This window comes from Amphibalanus amphitrite, unplaced genomic scaffold (genome assembly GCF_019059575.1).
Source record: "Amphibalanus amphitrite isolate SeventyFive unplaced genomic scaffold, NRLGWU_Aamphi_draft 000312F_arrow, whole genome shotgun sequence".
Taxonomy (NCBI): Eukaryota; Metazoa; Arthropoda; class Thecostraca; order Balanomorpha; family Balanidae; genus Amphibalanus; species Amphibalanus amphitrite.
In genome coordinates, this window is record NW_024881807.1 from 64,844 (window position 1) to 85,788 (window position 20,945).

Sequence of the window (20,945 nt, forward strand, 5' to 3'; positions counted from 1 at the left end):
CAGCAACAGCCCATCTGTAATCAAGATATGGATGAAGTGGAATAGAAGAACAACCAGTTCAAACATGAAAAGATGTATTTTGTTTTGGACTATTTCTTAGCATAACAGAACAGCACACTTGCTGCTTTTTATGTTTGCCCTGTGTGCAGTTTTTAATAATTTTAACTATGAAATGCTTTTGCCAACTCTTCTCTTTACATACGCTTCCTTTGTCATGCATGTGTAATTTTGAGTTTACACGCATGATGTAGGCATGTTTCCCCTGGCTTCATAAAACTACTTGCAAAGTTTTGTTATGGACATTGGTGCTACCTATATATGATGCTTCAGATGTGTCCAGTAGTTGATGAAGGAAGGAGAGGAGTAGGACAGCTGATAGCTATTACCAAAAATATGTGCTTGTCTGCACTTCGGGCTGTTCCATCATATGCAACTTCTATTTACTTTCTTGAGTTGTTAGAAACACCTGATCTTTTGGCGCCCATTCTTTCCGTAGTGTTATAAACGTCAAGTTTGAAGTAATTATGATTGCAATCGTATCGAATCGTATCATCGTAATCATAGACATACTCGAATAATGATGACACGCAATCAGCAGTTTCGATATGCGACAATGCCTGCACATCCCACAACACCCATTATCAACAAACAAATAGTTTTATCACTAATACAAGACGGACAAAAACACTGTCATCATGTCCCATACCCATTCTACAAAAACCTTTCGTAGAACAACATGTATGCCGACGCCCTCAGCACCCTGTCTAATGTCACTTCAGTGACCTGGGTGTCGCTCACATGAAACCACCGGCCTGCTTCCGGCTCCATATCCGGCTTGAGCTCGTCTGCCTCCGGCTGACTGGCTCTGGCCGGGGACGATCCATACGTGGCCTCCGGTTGGATCTGTGTCGCGCACTGCCCTGCTCGCTCACATGCCAGGGCGAACGCGTCTGTGACGAGCGTGGTGAGCAGCGACGGGTTGACCGTGAGCTGGCTGTGCCGGCGTCGGACGCGCACATAGGCTGTATAGTGGCCACTGGTCAGTCGACCGCTGTGCTCGACAACGCCGAACAGTGAATAGAGCACCTGCCGCTGGCCGTCCCGCATCTGAGGCAGGTCCTGACTGATAGAGGAGCAGAAGGGGGCCAGATCGAACCGCTCGCAGAACTGGACATGTCGGTTCACTTTCCGTAGACTGGAACCACTCATCTCGAACCGCTTCAGGTGGATGGTCAGCACCGGCGGCGGACTGTAGATGAGCAGCTGCTTGGTGGCGTTACTGTACATAGTGCCGAACTTCTCAGATGCTGGTTCAGCCGCTGTGAGCCGTTTGTTGCGCAGCTCCGTGCAGTTGTCGCAGCCGAACTTGTTGTTGCCGTCGAGCAGCTCGGGCGCCGTGTACTGTTTCAGACAGGTGAGCAGGCTGCACTCCCCGGCGGCCGCCTGGTAGTGCGGCGCGAGCGTGGTTAGCGCTCGACTGAGCCATTCACAGCGGTTCAGCGGTGGTGGTCGGTCCAACTCGTCTGAGGCACCAGTCGTTGGAGTGGGATCGTCTCCCTGACCGGATGCCGCTCCTTCGGCCGGAACAGACTCGTTGGGCGCGCGGGTCATTCCGTTCGGCACAGTCTCAGTCCGCCGGGACTGGTCACTGGCCCTGCAGGGCACGAGTATGTGGTCACTGCTATCCTCGTCGCACGCCCCCGTGACACACTGCTTCCTCGGCCGGGACGGTTTGTAGTCCACAAGGGGCAGAGAGAGGTCGAGGAATGACTCCAAGTGGTAAGTGCGCTCTGTGCACGCCTGGCACACCACCGCGCTGACCAGCTGACCGCTAAATATAGTGTCAATTGTTGTGTGTGACACCTGGCGGCTCAGCGTCTCGGCGCGCGCCTTCAGGTGATCAGGAATCTCGATGGAGTCGGAGTTGGCTGACAGCCCTAGACCGAGCAGGATCTGGCTCTGGCGCCGCTGCAGGTCCTCGAGTCGCGTCTGCTGCATCAGTTCCCTCAGTAGCTCGTGAGCATCCTGCTGGTCACAGCTGGCAAACTGGGGCACTTTCAGTGCGATGTTCTTGAGGAGATTGCTGGGGGAGACGGTGAACCCAGTGCGTGTGGTGTGCATCTGTTCCGGGAAGCCAAAGAGTGATTTGGTGATCGGTCCAGCCTCCGGTAGCACCAGCTCCATCGTCTCGCCGTCAGCGCTGACTGCAGCTTTCCGCCCGGAGCGGCTGTTGATGTCCAGGTAATGTGTCAGGTAGCGACACTGACTCAGACACTGTAGCACCGAGTTCAGGTAGCACGAGTTGCCCAGGTTGATGAGACCCTTGACCTTCGGTAGCGAATCATTATCACTGGTCCCCCTACCGACGCCGTTCTGGGGCATTTTATAGTCCGTGCACTCATGGTTGGAGCTCGGCGTGATTTGGCGTTTGAGGAGGGACGGCGGTGGCTGCTGCGCCTGGAGAGTGGCAATCCGGTTGGCAGTGCAGCTGTCCAACAGGCAGACGTCATCCCCCTTCTGGGTCAGGAGCGCGCTCGAAGATGGCTCCTGTGGCGGTGTCGACTGCTCGGTCGGCTGTCCCTCGGGGTGCTGACTCTTGAACGGCGGCTGCGGAAGCGGCAAGGCCGGCTGTAGCGTACCCTGAGCGTTTTGCTGCAAGTCGCCACTCGGCATGGGGTCTGTGTCCGGCGTGACGCGTCGTGACGGCCTGTTTCCACCTGTGGCGTGGCTCTCTTCTGACCGGGAAGTCAAAAGCACGGACGCAGCATTGCCGCGGATAATCGCCAACGAGCACCGCTGGAACAGCCACTCTGTCTCCCTCTTCTCACCGGTGACAGACGCAAGTCGAGCGCCCAATTCCTTGAGGAAGGCCTTGGTTGCTGGGCCACACGATCCGCTGGTCTCAAACGCGATAGGCTCAAACCTGTAGCGTGGGCAGAGATGGGCGTATTTCCTTCTTTTTTCCTCCTCAGCCGCTTTAGCCGCACCGCCTGCTGCTGTTGCTGCAGCGGATAGACGCGACTGGGCGTAGGAGTTCACGCAAGTGGCATCCCACAGCAGGCTTTTCCCGTCAGAAAATGGGAACAGGGTCATTCCGTCTGGTCTTTTTCCGTCTCTAAGCTCGACGCCATGCGGCTCCAGGATCGCCGATATGCGAGCCGAGTCCAGTGCTCTCCTGACTACGTCATTCAGGGCCGTGTGTCGTGGATGTCGTCCGGCGCTGAAGCGGCAGGTAAGCAAATGATGTCCTCTGGAGTCGGCCTGCGCACCGCACCTACATAGGTGCTCGCTGCATACGTCCGAGCCGACTCTCAGCGCGATGGCGATGCGCAGAGTCTCGTGGTCGAGGTTCGTGCCCAGGCTCGCCGACGGCACCGCGTTGAGCCAGGCCCCGCTCTCGGGGGCTGCAGCACTCAGCAGACGAGCCCGACCCAGCTGATCGGCCTCAGTGAATAGCTGGTCCCGTTTCTTTTCAGCCAGGACCGAGTCCCAGGCCCTTTGCCGTTGTCGTTCCTCACCGTCGGGGGCACAAGAATCGCCGGCCAGGGCCTGCCAGTCAGCTGTCGCAGTCCTGCGCTGCTCGTCAGCTGCAGAATTCAGTTCCTGTGGCAGAATGGCCTCGATCAGCTGGCCGCAGCGGTGCAGTGACGAAACGTAGCTAGGCAAGGCTACGTCCGACAGCTGCCGAAGACCGAGGCCACCGTAACGAGTGGGGAGCACCGCCTGTTCCCAGCAGTCGCCCTCCAGTCTTACGTTTGTCAGGCTGGTTACTGCCGTCTTCATTAAGGCGTCCAGCTCATGCAGCGGCGCCGGTTGCCGGTACAGTGGGGCCGCTCTCAAAACATATTGTAGTTTCGGCAGCCATAGCGCATTCCTCAGAAGATAGAATGCACTGTGAGAATCGAGGCAGTGCAACCGCTCCAGGAGTCTGCTGAGTTCTGTTTTCTTGTGCAACGTGACCAGCTCAGCGGCGGCCTCCGTCAGCGGTGCACCCAGCAGCGTCTGGTCTGTGGTAGCCATCACGGTGGCGCCGGGTATCCACTCATGAAGCCGTTCGGTGGCTGCGGCGCTCTGATCTGGTGACAGATCAGCGGGTAGGATGATTTCGCACTTCATTGGGTTAATATCCAGTCCCACACTGTTCATGCCGCCTATCAGACCCTGCAAATCGGTGCAGACTGTGTCGAGGTCACCGCCCAGGGTGCCATCGTCGAGGTACCAGCAGTTCAGCTGGGATCCTGCGGTCCTGATGATTGGGTCGATGGCCAGAGAGAAAACTGCCGGTCCGCACGGGTCACCTTGTTGGATACCGGTAGCGGACGTGATCAGGTGTGAGCCGTAGCAGAGCGGCGTCGGCTGGCCGTATGCCTGAAACAGCAGTCTGTAGAGAGACGGAGTGTGCTCGCGGGCCAAGCGCAAAAAGTGGTCCCGCCTCACGCTGTTAAAGGCGTTCTTCATGTCCACTTTTACCACAGCGTGCCCTGGACTGAGCGCCTGACAGAAGTGGCGGACGGCGTGTACTGCCGCTTCGCAGCCACCTGGCGTACCGTATCCGAGCTGCAGCGGCCTGAATCGCTCACCGAGTTGCTGTCTCAGTGGCCATAGGCCTACTTTAGAAGCCAGTCTTCTGTAGGTGGTGCCGATTGCGATCGGTCGGATGCCACCGTCTGGTTTACGCAGCGCCACCAAAGAGGCTCCGAAGACCGCCGCTCGTGCTGAGCTAGGTACACCTCCGTCCAAGATCAGGTTCACCAGCTTGGTTAGCGCCGCTACGAGCCTGATTCCAGCCTCCCCGGCCATGCGGCTAGTCATGTCTTTGATGTGGGCGGGTCGGAGGCCGTCCAGGCCGGCGCTGGAGCCGGTATCGAAGGATCCGATGGCGGTAAGCACCTCTTGTTCGGATGCCAATGAGGCCGTGGTGGTGACATCGGGCCCAGGTGGCATGTCGAGGTGTTCTGGGGCAGGCGGGTGTTTTGCTTGAAGGTTTTTTATTACTTCTCCAGAGTCGTCAGCGATCTCGTCACCGGAGGATAGAAGCCTGATGGCTCCACGAACGTCACCATCCGCCAGCTTCCCCGCCACACGTCGTTTCAGCGCGTCCGCGTGATCACCGAGTCGGCGCCGCTTGGCGGTACTTTGGCCTTCAGTGGGAGCGCCTGGTTTGCTCTCGTTTTGTTGCGAGCTTGCTGGATCCATGTACTTTCCTATCTGTTGCTTTATCTTAGATGTTAGTGACGCTTCCTTTTGATTGGTTTTCGCCCAGTTTGGTCGTGATAGGGCATGACGTGGGAACTTGAGAAGACGGACCCACGCCATATCGGATCCACTGGAAACAACGTCCTCTACCAGCTCACAAAGTGCGCCCGCCGCTTGCATCCTAGCACCTCTAGGTATTCTAGGGATTACTCTAGACTGATTGGTTTTCTTTGTGAGTTGACAAACCAGGTCTTCAGCAATGGCGCGGGACTCCCGGCTATCATCAGTGGGGGCGCCATCGCTGGCCGTGGTCTCTGCCACAGCGTCCGTATTAGCTGAGGTATCCAGCTCGCGTCCACCAGCCGCCGGCTGGCTTTGGGATTTGCCGTCGCCTTGGATGCTGTCGGGACACTGCTGGAAGCTCCTGCGGCCCGAACTCAGGCACGTAGGGCATACCCAGCGGTTCAAGGCAGCTGCCTGGGCCCTCGACAGTCGGACACATCCCAAATGCCATGCATGCTTGCAGACGTCGCATGTCTTATGACGCTTTTTCTTGTTTGCCTGATGGCACTTGGAACATGTCGGTGGCAGTATCTGGGAACTCGCTTCATCAGGTTGCGACTCCATGCAATATCTTCATTCCATTCAACCGGCTGGCTTCCAACGTTCAGACGATAAACCGTTTGACGCAAATGTCAAACGCAAATGTCACTAATGTGGATAAAATTTAACGTTTACTTGCAGATTCACCATGGACTGGACTTTAAAATCATTTAAAGGTGGCGGTAATTCAGAACCAGTTATTTTCGGCGGGCTGAAGGATTGCTCGTCGCAACGTCACGTTATTTTTGTGAAATTTGCTGCGCGGCTGAGTCAGTTCTTATTAAGAACCCGGACATAAATGACGCACTTAATGCAATCTCGGAACAAAAATATCGTACATACCTTTAAAAAGACTTGCCGTTTATGATATTTTTCGTAAAGATCCAGCAACAGAACCACATCCACAGTGAAGAACAAGAAAAACCGGATAAGATATAAGTAATGACGAATGAGGGCGACGCCAATTACTCGAAATAAATAAAGCATAACGCGGAGCACCTGAGAGACCAGCCGTCCAGCTCTGCGCCTGCGCAGAGACTCGCAGTAGTTTGAAGTTGGTATCCAAGTGAGCAAAATTTGCATTATTTCAGTCCGTCTTGAATCATTCGTCTTGAATTATATCCCTAACTGACATCCTGTTATTTGTCCTGCAATGTCTGTGCCTGTGTCCGCCCTTATCTCCGGCTCCAGCCTCTAACCAGCCATGCTGAGTGCTGAGCTCTGTCGCCGGCGCGGTGTGTCGCAACGTGCTGTTTCTCCACTCCAGCCGACAGCTGCTAGAAATCGTCCTGTGCCATGCGCCATGCGACACAGCAATTGTAAGCTGCAGGTCACATTCGGACTGATTGGCTCCGCGTATGTGCATCCGGCCGGGTGCTAGTCGATATCAGGGACGTGGGTCGGACTGTTGTGGCGGCGTGCACTGTGCTGGTTGAAGTTGTTGTATTTCTGTTAGTGAAAAGCATTAATACATAACCGTGGCCGCAGCCCGCTGTTATTGGGGATTTCAGAGGGAGTGGCCAGTCAGGAGGGCCCCATGGGGCCCTCCTGGCCCTCCATACCCACATGCATGTGGGTATGGATCCAGTGTCCAGTGGGATCGGCTAAGATTTCCGGCGATTGATAAACGCTTCTATGATAGTAAACCTAGTCCTATTGAGTTATGAGGGGAGGTCACGTGAGGGGCCTGACCTTACTAAACTCTTGTGAAAACACAACACATACGAACGGTAAGAAACCGACAGCTCTTCTTTCTGCCAAGTGTCATCTTTCTGTGAAGGATTTCTTGGCACTGAGTGTTCAGAAATTGCGTTGTTTTGGACTGTGTAGAGGCTCACGAGCGACAGTATAGGTCAACAACCTGATGTACCTTAAATATGCGACTTGTACCAGAAGATCCAGCTTGATTAAAAGATTGGACATGTCAAATTTCAGCTCTTTAGCTCAAAAGAATTTTGAGCTATCGTAAAAACCGTCAGTGTGGCACCATATCGCCTTCCCGCGCGGTCGGAAGGTAAAAGTTCGCCGGCTCTAACTAAACAAATAGTCGTCGTATCGCAAATTCATTGACGGCGTTCGAAGCGTCGTTCAATTTACTTTCGAAACATATCCTAACATTAACATTTAACTGCCTAGCGCAATCTACAACAAGCAAAAGTTCCAGCATTCATCCTCATACAGTGTTAGCGGCCGCCGGCCGCTGACCCACATTCGCGTCATCAGGGAATGCCGCAACTAATTTATTGTTTCCAACTTTTTTCCCGGAGCGTTCTACCTGGTTTATATAGCCTTGAGCTCAACTAGGGGCGAAATGGCGAGGGTGTGTCGTAACCACCCCGCCACCCATCCCCCCACCCACCCTCCCCTCGCCTCCCCCTCTACTCGGCCGAGGCCTATGTAGAAAACCGATAGGTCTGGCGAGGGTTAGATTATACCTCTTTCGTAAATTATTCAGGCTTTCTTAGATATTTAGCATCAAACAAGCATCAACTTTTTCGCATCAACAAGCATCACTTTTCTCGATTTCACCTTATGGCTGAATCAATTACCCAATACCAGCTATGGTCAATGGAGTTTGGTAAAACAATGTTAACCCTCGCCCCGCTGGGGGGGGGGGGCAATTTGCTCCCCCCCTGTGGTTTTCTTAAATAGCAAGAAAACGGCGGCGCAATTTTCAGTACCTTTCCTGGCATGAATTTGACACATTCACACCAAATTTCAATACTTAGGTCACCTTAGGTCAGGAGTTATTGAGGTCAAACTGAGGACATGTTCGAGCAAAAATGAGCAAAAAACATGAAATCGTGAAACGCTCACAAAAGCTACAGTTACCAACAGGGATGCGGAGCCGTGGAAATTTCAAACGGCTCCGGCTCCGGCTCCGGCTCCGGAGAAAAAATCGGCTCCGGCTCCGGCTCCGGGTGAAATGTTATGGCGGCTCCGGCTCCGGCTCCGGCTCCGAGTAAAATGGTCCGGCTCCGGCGGCTCCGGCTCCGACTCAGTACATCCCCTATGCAATCAATTAAATACGGGTGGAAGAAAAATTGGATTGGTTATACGCGTTACCTACTCTTGCCATGACCGGCTCACCGCGTCCCCGCGCAAACGCACCTCGGAGAGAACTGGCAGAACAAAGGACTAGGAAGCGATGGCATTGGAAACGCAGTCGCCGCGAATCGGAGTTCACTGAACCATCGTAAGCTGACACCCATCTCGGCTGCATTGGGGGGGGGGGGGGGGTGGGAAGAGACGGTGCTGGGAGTCGCAGTCCACTGCACTGGCTTCAAAACAATGGCCGTCACCTGATGACCGGTCCTCATGTTCTGGGGATGCAATAGACGTGAGGGGGGGGAGGAGCAGACAGGAAGTTGATTGCGTACTGTGGGATACTGGGGATATTCGGCTTTTTCATTCACTTGATGGCCCATGACGTACTATTGGTCTCAAGATAAGGGCCCAGGCGACCTGTAGTTTTGATGCGGTGAATATCCTTACCCTCGCCACAACACAGTGATGCAAATGGGGTTCACGAGTGGCCATAAATACCCAAAAGTCAAGTTTATCAAATCGAGTTAATTGCGATATGGCCGAGTAGACAAATGATTGGGGCATCTGAAATCACATGGTTTTCATGTTTTTGTCAAAACCGGCCTCGTGCATAATCGTCAGAAGTCGTGACATTTTCTAGGTCGTAAAATGACGGTCAGACACTCGCAAGTTCAAACGCCGCTGGTTTGCGTTCATTTCGTACAAATTGAAAAAATTATGCATGGGAATGATCCCCAAAGCCTTCTGCTTCTACTGCCGGGTCACAAAGAGCCGTATCTTATTCGCTTTGGCGGTAATCTGACTATTTATCATCATGTTGCAGTCGCAGTTTTTTACTAAGAAAAAAATGCTTTCGTTTCACCTACAGCACTTAACACAGTGTGTGCCCGTTAGTGCACCATATCATAACATTCCCTAATCATTTCTGAGTCGCATCGTGAAAAAATTAAGGCACTAGCACAGGGCTGACCGGGGCTACAGAGGTTTTTGTCCGGACGGTCGGGTGCCGCAGTGGGCGCGCAGCGGGCGGGTGGGTGCCGCCGCGCGGCGTCCGGGCGGCGCGGCGGCGCGGTCCGCTGCGCCGCGGCACCCGACCGTGCCGGACGAAAACTTCTGTAGCGCCGGTCAGCCCTGTGCTAGCACCTTAATTCTTTCACTATGCGACTCAGAAATGATTAGGAAATGCTATGATATGGTGCACTAACGGGCACACACTGTGTGAAGTGCTGTAGGTGAATTGAAAGCAAATATTTTTGGTAAAAAACTGCGGTTGCAACATAATTACAAATAGTTAGCTCACCGCCAAACCAAAATAGATACGGCTTTTTATGACGTGGCATTAGCAGCAGCAGGTTTCGGGGATCATTTTCATGCATACTTTTTGCAGTTTTTATGACATGAACGCACGCTAGCGGCACTTGAATTTCAAGTACCTGACAGTCATTTTACGACATCGAAAATGTCTCGACTTCTGACAATCATACACGAGGCCGGTTTTGACAAAAACATTAAAATCATACTTTTTCAGACACCCCAATTATTTGCCTGACTGACCATATTACGATTTATTCGATTAAGTGAACTTGAATTTTGGGCATTTTTTGTATTTATGGCCACTCGTGAACCCCATTTGCATCACTGTGCACAACTCGGGCCGAGTGCACCCCTCCTCCCAGCCAGCGCCACCCCCACTCGCATTGTGGCGAGGATGAGGGTATTCACCGCATCAAAACTACAGGTCGCCTGGGCACTTATATTGAGACCAATAGTACGATATGTTTTACTGCCTTGTACTGTCAAACCGAACTAGGTCAATTATTTTTTCCTCTTCAAAAAATAAAAAGGAGCCGGAGTCGCCCCCTTTTTTGGCGGCTCCGGCTCCGGCTCCGGCTCCGGCTCCGGCTCCGGCTCCGGGCTATATTGTTTCACGGCTCCGGCTCCGGCTCCGGCTCCGGCTCCGGGCAAAATATGCCGGCTCCGGCGGCTCCGGCTCCGACTCCGGCTCCGGCTCCGCATCCCTGGTTACCAAGCAAGTTCAAAGTTCTTTATATGGTTATGTAGACAAATGATAGCGCTACAAAACTGCTATCTCGAATTTTCAAAAATTTTGGCTTTTGACCCCCAAAAATTCAAAAAAATGATTTTTTAGCAAAACTTTAAAAAAAAAGTTTAGCAAAACTTGAAAAAATTAAAGTTTTGCTAAAAAATCCAAAAAAAAATCCGAATTTCGGAAAAACCGGAATATATGTGATAGTTCCTGCGCTCTTCTATATACATGCCAAATTTTAGATCGATACCTCCATTTTTGGCCAAGCTATAGCAAAAAAACTGTTCAAAATTGAAAAGTATTGTAGCCAAGCTGCTTTGTGCAGCACCAATAAAAAGATAGGCCATTTCTCTGCAGCATATCATCATAAAAACCGAGCCTATGTAGTCCTGTGGTTATATGTGGAGAAAAACAAAAACACTCATTTTGAGGAGAAAAGGGACAGACACGATGCTGAATTGGGACGCATAAAAATGAGATATTGGGACAACATTTCTATCTCGAATTATTTTTCTGTCTATGTCTGGGCAATTAATTGATATATTGGAACTTATCTTCACACTATCTGCTTCGTTTAAGGTCGGGATCGTCTTTCACGATCACGTTGTTCCCATAAAATGCCCATTTTCTTACCAGAGTAAGACCTTTTGGTCTCCGCTTTGGTGTATTTATCGTTAGTGGATGCAGCTGTAACCTTATCCAAAACATGAAGGTAAAACACATCTGTTTGCACCCTTTTACCATTTTCACCATTTGGTGTCCCAATTCTCCCACAACACCGCCGTATCAAATCACACATTTTCTTGTCATTTATCAGTTACAGAGCGTATTCATGCAAACTAATAAACGCATAAAGACGGTGTTAAGCTAGCATCGTAACATATTGAAAGAAAGATAGTTTGCCATATGCATTACACAGACAACTCAGAATAACACTCGAAAAAACAAGGTTTTTGGTGTTCCGCCAGCACAGCCCAACTGACGGCCACAATAGGGTTGCTGAGGCTGCCCATCGTTGCACGACACATACAATCAAAAGATAATAGCAAAAAACGTGCAAGGATGCTGCCCATTTTTAAAATATAGGCGTGTCACTATTATCCTGCGTCCCAATTCTCCCGCCTCTCCCCTAATCGTATTTGGTATATAAAATGGACCATAAAACATGCATCACATGATATTTTCATAATGTGACCCTCAGTGACCTGACCTCTGTGACCTGACCTGGTATCAGTGACCTCAAATAGCAAAATATATGTGTTTGACGAACATTTCCCCATCGATGATTTTCAATTAAATGCATTTTACTCGATTTTACAACGCATTTCTTGAAATGCCTGTAAACGGTGAAAATTCGACATTTGACCTGACCTGTGACGTCATCGGTTTGACCTAGGTCAACGAATTTGAGTCACAAGGTAGTTCCCTGATGGGGCTATCCAACACCGTTTACCGCTTGTCGCTATGTTGCGTGGTTCTCGAGATCTTAGATGGGGGGGGGGGGCAAATTGCCCCCCCCCCCCCCAGCAGGGCGCGTTGGTCGGCAGACCCCAGCGGGGCGCGGGTTAAGTACCTTGAGCTGCAGAATGGTGAGACCCTTCTGGAAGCGCTTCTGCATGGGATACTGGGTGATGTTGCTGGAGACAGTGACGTTCACGCTGTCTGCGGTAACCACTGTAAACTCAGCCATCCTGGACAACTTGATATCGTCGTAGCTTGATCGAGAGGCGCCCGGCAGGAGCGGACGGCTTCTGGAAGCACACCAACACAGACGTCAAGATCAGGCACTCGAGCTTCAGGCCAAATCCTAGGTCACCTGACGATTACCGACAGCATAGCGGTCTCAAGGCGAACGTACCACGTTCAGTTCAGCAGCCCACTGAGTCTTTCAGAAAAAAAGATTAAAGGAAATAGTTCACTTTTTAACATGGGTTTTGAACTGGAATAGCAGTTCCGTAGCTTGGGCTGAGACGAGCATAAATCAGGAGCTTTTACAGCCCAACGATCACCCTAGGCAAAGATATTCTATTTCTCGTCCCGAAAAAGGTGTCTTGCGTTGAGGATGTGTGCCTTGCATATATTTCCATCCAGTATGAAAAGAGCATGGGTCCCGAAAATTCTTCAGAAACTAGAGAAATTATCTACGAGAACTCTAGAGAAATTCTCGTACTGATCAATTAGGACATTCAGGGGAACATTATCAGATCGAGCAGATCGCCCAAATGCCGGTGGCTGCGATAATTTCTCTGTTTCTGAAGAATTTTCGGGACACATGCTCTTTTCATACTGGATCGCGTGTGCCTTACAGAAACTGAAAAGTTCTTCCTATATCAAAATATAGAAAAAAATCTTTTGTTATAAAAAGGTTTTATTTTCTTTGCCGATTATTTTGAACATAAAAAATCATAAATCGTTGCAAAAAAAATAATTTCGTGAAAGTGAACTATTTCCTTTAAGCGTGGAACTATGTACATTGTACAACATACTGCCTTGGCACATGTCATCGTAAGAGGCAAGGCGATGCGGCAGGTGGCATCACTAGAAATTATAATCAGGCACGCTGGCGTCACAGGGTGAACTGTGAACACTGACCATTGTTAAAAAGCATTTATGAAATAATATAGTAAGATGCAGGTCGATCAGCATGAACATTGAGCAATGCCTACCTTGGTTTTGAGCTCAGCATTTTGAAGATCAGAAACTAATTGATATTTTTGAAAGATCAATTATTGGAGATTCGCAAGATACTGGAATAATATGCAAATGCAAATCGTTTTACTATACATTGATCATAACCGCCTTAACAAAATGCAATATGCAACAAGGCTGGAATGCAATCTTTATCACCTATATTACCTGAGCCACCTGACTTACCCCCACCGAACACAGTTTGGTATCCCAAGTAATGACGTCATTCGGGCGTAAAGCTTTCCCTTCACCATGCGCTGTACACACAAACGGGCAAAAGCTTAAGCCAGGAATTAATTTTATACTTCTACTTGTCAATAATAATAGACCTTTCTCTCATATTAGACAAAAAGATAAAAATTCAATTTCGATACTGCATTTTGACTTTCGTCTTTTTAACTATTATCTTTATAACGAATGTCTCAGATACGTCAGATTTGTGACCTGGGCTTTACTCAAACATCCGATCTACCTGTGTTAATAGGTACGTTGGACTCACGGACGTGTAATTAAATTTCCATGTGTCTCGTGGAAATTAACACAAGGATCCGCGGCATTGAGCCCAGAGCCCAGGCCTGCCATTTAGCGGGAGAATTATCGCCAGCTAATGGAAAATCGGGTGAACACCGTCCCTCAGCGGTGTGTTAGTTGGCTTGAAGTGCAGGTCTCCACGAGTTGGAGGTAATCTTACTGGGCCTGAGACGAGAAAAAAATGTCTTAGATGATTGGAAGCGAAAAAGTCAAGCAACTCTTCGGCTATAACCGAAAATAGAAAGCAAACGACGGTGTGTATTCAACGGCCCCAGTCCCTTCGACTTATACAACCTTGTACGCAATGTACAGTCTGTCTTAGAAGTACCGCGCAAAGTGGCGGTGGATCCATCAAGCCTGACCGAGAAAGGGTCTGTTTTAATTTGAAAGTCACCGACCAATTGACCTAAGGAATGGACGAGGATGTCAATTGCTTCGGTGACCCAAATTTAGCACGCCCTTCCTCAGTCAGGCTCGATGGATCCACCGTCACTTTGCGCGGTACTTTTAAGACAGACTGTACGGTATGTCTAAAAAGTATGCCCCCTGGTTTGGCTCTCCCACGGTAGGCAAGCCGGTAACTTGGCTGAATCAGCCACCGAGAAAGATAGGGTCGGAGAGGGGAAGGGAAGGGCAACCGCTCGGCACCAGGCGATATCTGGCTGACCTCGCGCTCCCTCCTTGACCTCCGTCCTGCCCTCAGGCGGGGACCGATTTCCTCGGCCCGTAGCGACCGAGCGGTGAAACCAAGCTCGCGGGGCGCGACTACACTGGCCCTATCTCATAGAGGGAGTACAAATAGAAATGTTATACTATTCTTTTCACGGCATTACTATGGACGTCAAACCCCTTGAGACCAGTCGGGGGAGGTTTGGTCAATCGTTGTCATTTTTAGCACATGCCATTTTTGGCAACCGTGTGCCAAAAATGACAACACTATCAGCTATTTTTGGCAACGATGAAGCCGATTTCACTCATCAGCGAGGAAATAACGATTTTGGAAATACAAGCACTGATTTTGGAAAAGAAGTGCTGACACCTGGTGCAAGAAGAATAAACCAGCTTTAATATGGCCGCTGTTTGTATGGTAGTCCAGCGTTGACGTATACCCTTTTTTGCAGAGCTGGGCGCGTTCCTCGATTTTCGGTAGTGCGTTAGCGTTCCTGCGTTCCTCCGGCCGCGGTTAGTGCGTTCCTGGAATAGCGTTCCTCAATTTTTTCGCTCGGTGCGTTAGCGTTCCTGCGTTCCTGCGTCCCAAACTGTTATCCCGTATTGTATTCTGGCCCTACCAAGCAGCAAATCATACCAAAATCAGTGCAACGCAACACTGTAGCGGACAAAGTAGGCAAATCGCGCCAGTCCAACACTACAGGCGTGTTCTTCACAACCGAAGTCGTGGACAAAGAAATACCGCCGAACCACGCGGCGCGGGCCCAACCAAACACGGGGCGAATCGATCACAGAATACCCAGAATGGCGACGCGGGGCCGAAAAGCAGCTCGACATCTCTTTTCCGAATCGAATATCTGAAATACGTTTTACCAATATCATCCGTAGGGTTTTCAACAAAAATACGACCTGCTTAAAAACAATAGTTAAGTTGAAAGATGTATCTAAGTAAAAGTTATCATATTTACTTTACACATTTGATGCCTGAAACCGAATCGAATAGTGAACATCACCACTAAATCTAAACAAGCCTTCCTCGATTCGACCGACAAGTGGCGCCTCTACCGGCAAACACACGTACTCGAGTTTCAAACATTTGACACAGAGGTCATTGGCAGCAATATGATTTTTCGGGTGGTTCCGCAAGAACGCAGGAACGCTTCAAAATTTCGGGTGGTGCGTTCCTCTTACTTACGTTCCTTTGAAAAACTTTGCGTTCCTGCGTTCTTGCGTTCCTAAAAAGGGCGGTGCGTACGTACGGAAGAACGCAGGAACGCACTAAAGGAACGCACTTGCCCAGCTCTGCTTTTTTGTGGCCTGAAGTTGGAACTTCAATTTGCAGCATCCGAAAATGATCAATATTGATCGACAACATAATTTTGATGAAAAAAGAATATGCTTACTTGAAAGAGGAGGTGATTTCATCCAGATGCGGTGGTTTACTACTTGAAAAATTATTTTTGTTTATGACGACCGCCATGTAATGACGGATGATGCGCGGCCATGGGCGGCGCCACCGTGGGGTACGTGGGGTAAGGGAAAGTGGGGTAATACCGAACTACGGGCATTTTCATAGAGGCATTTTCATTTTTCTCCATTGACTTATAATGGTAAGGTCACGCCACTGACCTGACCTTAGGTCAGGACTCAGGGATATAAAAAATCCGAGACATACAAATTATAGGCGCCCATAACATCATGCGATCCACCAAGTTTGAAACCTTTCTGACAAACACTGCAGGCTTGACATGATTGCAAACTTTTTTTTGAGGCTTGGTCAGTTAACTTGACCTGGTGACCTGACCTGACATGACCTGGGGTAAAAAATTTCACACATTGTCCAAAATTGAGGTACCAAAAGCTACCCCAAGCGGCGCGGCGCTACGCGCCGCGGTTTTTTATTCACACGTGAAAAACGCGACAGGGTGGTAACATATGCCCCCCCCCATTCATTCACGCGAAAAACGCGACAGGGTGGGAACATATGCCCCCCCCCCCACTGGGGCGAAGGTTAACCCTCGCCCGCACATACCATTTTCCCATCCTAGAACGCACATGGGGTGGTTGCCACCCCCCGCGCCATTTCATTCCTGTTGGAGATAGAGCTTAGCGGTAAAGACCAAAAAGATTCTTTGGGAAGAGACGAATCCAATGACACCCAGTTTTACCTTCTCAGTCAGTCATTGACCTTCCAGGTCAGGTCAAACTAAAAAATGTTGCTGTTTTGGGTCACCGTTGGATATCAAGTGCGCTGCTTATCATATACCGATGACGATGCCGTTTTCTGGTGCCAAGCCAGCTAGAACCTCTTTGTCACACTACCCGACCAGATTTTTGCTGCTGAGGTCATTTCAGGTCAAGCTAGGTCAAGGTCAATTATATGTGTTTGTATGTCTGTGTGTGTCTGTGTGTATACTGATGTTGTCACCGATTGTTTATGTGTCCATATTACATGAAATCATGATCTGAGAAGCTTTTACCAAAAATACAGTCAAAAAACTTCACAAAAAGTAAATTCAGCTTGCCTAAAACGCAATTATCTTAGATGACCTAGGTTGACCTTGACCCTGACCTTGACACCTGTACATCGTCGAACAACATGTTCCATGATAGGTGGGAGGTAAGACTGGCAAAAAAGGCCGAAATCAAGGTGTCAAAAGCTCACAAGGCCCATAGCAAACGCAAGATGTTGAGAATTGGCCATTTGGGTCATGACATGACCTGAAAAACCAGGTCATATCTCCGAAACCAAAAATCACAGAAACTTGACATTTTCAGTGGACATCAAGAAAGGATAGAGGAGCAGCTATACGAAAAATCAGCCTTCTAGCTCTAAAAATGTCGAGTGCAGAGCAGAAAGACTACCTGGGGGGGCAACCACCCCCCATGTGCGGACGAGGGCACGCAGTGCGTCAGGAATCTAACCAACCGCTAAAAGTGTGAGGGTCAATCTTTCCCACTAACACTGGAATCCATTAACCAACAGCTTCCTGCCTGAAAACAGCTCACTATCCTAAAAAGCTACCTGCCTGAAAATGACTTAAGAAACAGGCCACAGGTTAATAGTAATGAAGGCTAAAGACCAGGGTCATTTCAGGAAATGTGCAGCCAATTGATAATCACAAGAATACTAAAAGTTTTGCCACGCTGGGCCACTTTTTACGTGAGTTATTTACGAAAACCCTAGGGGTGGGTCCATCTAACGGCTAACCCCTCAATAAGTGTGAGGGCTTATTGCTTCCAGTCCCAAACACCGGGGAATAAAAACTTTTCCCGTGCTCCGCCGCGTTCTCATTTGACCGTAGCAAGATTTCCTCTTCAAGAATGAACCCGTCTCCCGAATAAAATAGTCCTTCTCCGTGTAGACAGGGGCGCGGGAACTACTTTCCGACTGGGGGGGCACACCATAATAGAGATCAACCTAGGGTACCCCCAAATCTAGTTTTCTCACCGGTTTTAGGCCACTTATTTTTCACCCCTCGGCTTTTTCAACAAAAAAGAAAACATTTGCAAAAAAAAGTGTGGTATTCCGTCTCAAAGCTGTGGGGGCACCGCCCCCACGGCCCCAGAGTTGGGGGGGGGGGGCAAGCTGCCCCCACTGCCCCCCCGGCTCCCGCGCCTATGCGTGTAGAAGCGTGAGCGTTTGACTGATTGAGAGGGCGACCTTCCGTGACGCTTCCTTCTCAAAGGAATTCATCAATGGCCATGCCCCGTTCTGGCTTCAGTCGGTGTTCGATTATAAAAACTGCATTGTCTGACCTCATTCCGTGGCTCATCTTAGGCAACATGCGGATGTGAAATGTTCTTTGTAGATAAAAAACAACGGTAGGTATAAGAAAAATAAAATTAGTAACGTGGTGATCGTGGAGATTTGGTGGAGATAGTCTGGAATCTGGATTGTTTGTGTGGTACGCTTTTAGTGATATTTCCTCATTTTTCTACATTATTGGTTTAACTGTGTGCCCCCCCCCCCAGTGACGCGATTTCAGCTCCACGGGGGGGGGGGGCAGCGGCATCACTGGGGGGGGGGGGGCGCGGCCCCCCAGTTAACATGTTAGAGGAGGCCCTGCATGAGAATCAGAACAGGGGCCGGATGACACAATTGACACATGTGCGCGCGGCGCGGCGGGCCGACCGCCGCGCTCTGAGTACTGCACCGGCCGTCTTCCTACACACAGAAAAATATTAACACCGTTAGCGGTGTAATTGCACAGTACATATCTGAGCACTTGAGGAAAGTTAATTTAGTCCCTTCCCCGCTTAAATTACTCGCGCTTCTAAATGAACACCAGGAAGAAGGTAATAGAACACTGTTAGGAGGGTTGGGTGTTCTACAACATGTAGTAAAACACCCAGCCCTCCTAACAGTGTTCTATTACCTTCTTTCTGGTGTTCATTTAGAAGCGCGAGTAATTTAAGCGGGGAAGGGACTAAACTAACTTTCCTCAAGTGCTCAGATATGTACTGTGCAATTACACCGCTAACGGTGTTAATATTTTTCTGTGTGTACACTGATATCTACATAAACGTATTTGCTCGCTAACACTAGTGTAAATGGCTGTCAGAGGTCAATTTGAAGCGCAATTAGTACCCAGCTGGGCGGTAGCGGCGGAACACCTTCAATTAAGGGGGGGGGGGGGGCACTGGCGAATTTTGGTCCCATTCTTTCCATGCAACGCCCATATGGCTTATGTTAAAATGCCAAAATCAAAGGGGGCACGGTGCCCCGGTGGAGCATTCGCCAAGTGTATTACACGAATCGGCCGACCAATAGCGTGCCTCTTGAGTGACGTAAACGTGGCGTCATACGTTCGGTCCTTGCCCTTGGTGGCGTCTATTGAAGCTAGGTTTAAAGTCTACGATATTTAAGCTGTCTTAAATGAATTGTCGCCGTGGCGAAGTAGTTAGAGCATCGAATTAATGATACGGAGGTTGGTGGTTCGAATCCACTCGGCGACTACACTTTTCGTGTCATCTGTCATTATGCGTTTTTTTTTTTTTTTTTTGATACATTTGCAACGGCGTGCACCTAAGAAAGCAGAGGTAAGTATTCTTCTAATGAACATGTTGCATAAGAGAAATGTTTGCAATCCAACCGATCGGTTCGGTTTCGGTATTTTCCAATGGTTTTGGTTTTTATTTGGTACAGTACAGAAGGTACAGTATATTTTGGTAACCAAGGACAAGAAACATCGGAGAAAATAATCGCCGATCGGCGCAAAAGGAAAATGCTTAAATCAAAGCGCCTTCCCTACAAAACATAAACACTCACAAACTCACAAAAATGAAATATTAACACAAAAATTAAGTGCAAAATAAGACCACCTAGCAACAACCACCTGGTTTGGAATCGGTGTTCTGATTTTCTGTGATTGACATAACTAATGCATCGTGCATACTATGCAAACGTAGCCAATTGAAAGACAAATGGTGCTGGGCGATAGCCATTGAGCAATATTTCTCACTGCCAATGGGTGATAGCACGCAGCTTCTGCTGGATATGACAGGGGCGGCGCTGATCTTTTGACAGCAGGTGGGCTCTTGGTAAGGTAAAGTACCTAAAAGTAGCGAAAACTAAGATGAAAAGTAAAAAAGCGCACGCTGGTTAGCAGGCTATTAGATAGTTTTTCGTGTAAGAATCACCATGTACAAAAAAAACATTTCGGCATAGTAAGCGTATCACGGGAGTCGAGACGAAATTCTCAATTTCCAGCCGTCAAGAAGCGTCATCTATAGGAGCAATGCCCAAACTATAGCTTTTACATATCTGCCGCCATGGGGAAAAATCCCCTAAGTTTGGAATCAAGTTAAAGGCAAAAATATTTATATTAGACGTAAATGAAGATAACTCGGGACTGATTGTTAAAGGGAGATAATGACCTTTTTCCACAAAATCTGAGTTAGGATCATTTTCTGACAAAACACAACAAGTTATAATGTAAATTAAAACCATTTTGCTCAATGCGGTACCTTGCCGCAAATATCTCAACTTGAAGTCACGTTAGCGGGGAGCGCTGAAAATGACCGTTGAATAAGTACTTACATCACTTTTTGGTACTTGCATGTAATTTTGTAAAATGAGCGTATTCCTTACATTTGATCTTCATCACATCTAGTTAGTTAATGGTCGTCTATAGTGCCTTCAAAAGATATTCATGGTTTGGGGGTGGTTTATGTCTAAATTTACGCAACTATTTTTCCTGTTCATCATCTGAGGCCATATGCTGCTATTTTAGTAGCAACGACTCAATTTTGAATCGGTCCCGCCGATTGCACAATAAAAGAAGATAGATACAACACTTTTGCGGCATCACTGAAAAACTTATGCAGTACCTACTGTTATCAAAATTCTCATAACACCGTTCGACAAACCTGAAGTCTTTTTGAAATAAATATGCTTGTATTTTTCGCTTCAGGCTCTGAGGCCAAAATAATGAATTTCGTAGTCGCAATCGCAAGATTTGGCTGCGTTTCTGGCGCATGCCGTTCATTTGTGGCGCAAAATAATACTTGGAAACAAAGAAGAGTAGGCACTATGTACGAATCTAATTAATTCTAAACCGAATTAACTCTAATTCAAATTAGAATCCTTACAACCAAGCAACGACAAGGCGATAACATAAACAAAAACCCAAGCGTCGCTGTTTGAAACAAAAGCGCCATA

General features: G+C 48.9%; 1 protein-coding gene across 4 annotated transcripts in view; it reads right to left on the bottom strand.

The window, feature by feature from the left end:
• The window catches only part of LOC122388174 (tubulin-folding cofactor B-like), a 121,857-nt gene that overhangs the window by 56,410 nt on the left and 44,502 nt on the right, over positions 1–20,945 (bottom strand). For 2 of the 4 annotated variants that reach the window (XM_043379024.1, XM_043379026.1), the window contains exon 2: positions 11,967–12,144. In XM_043379024.1, the coding sequence (XP_043234959.1) occupies positions 11,967–12,083 (117 nt within the window). In that variant the 5' untranslated portion in view covers positions 12,084–12,144. The other 2 variants (XM_043379022.1, XM_043379023.1) reach the window with 2 other exon arrangements.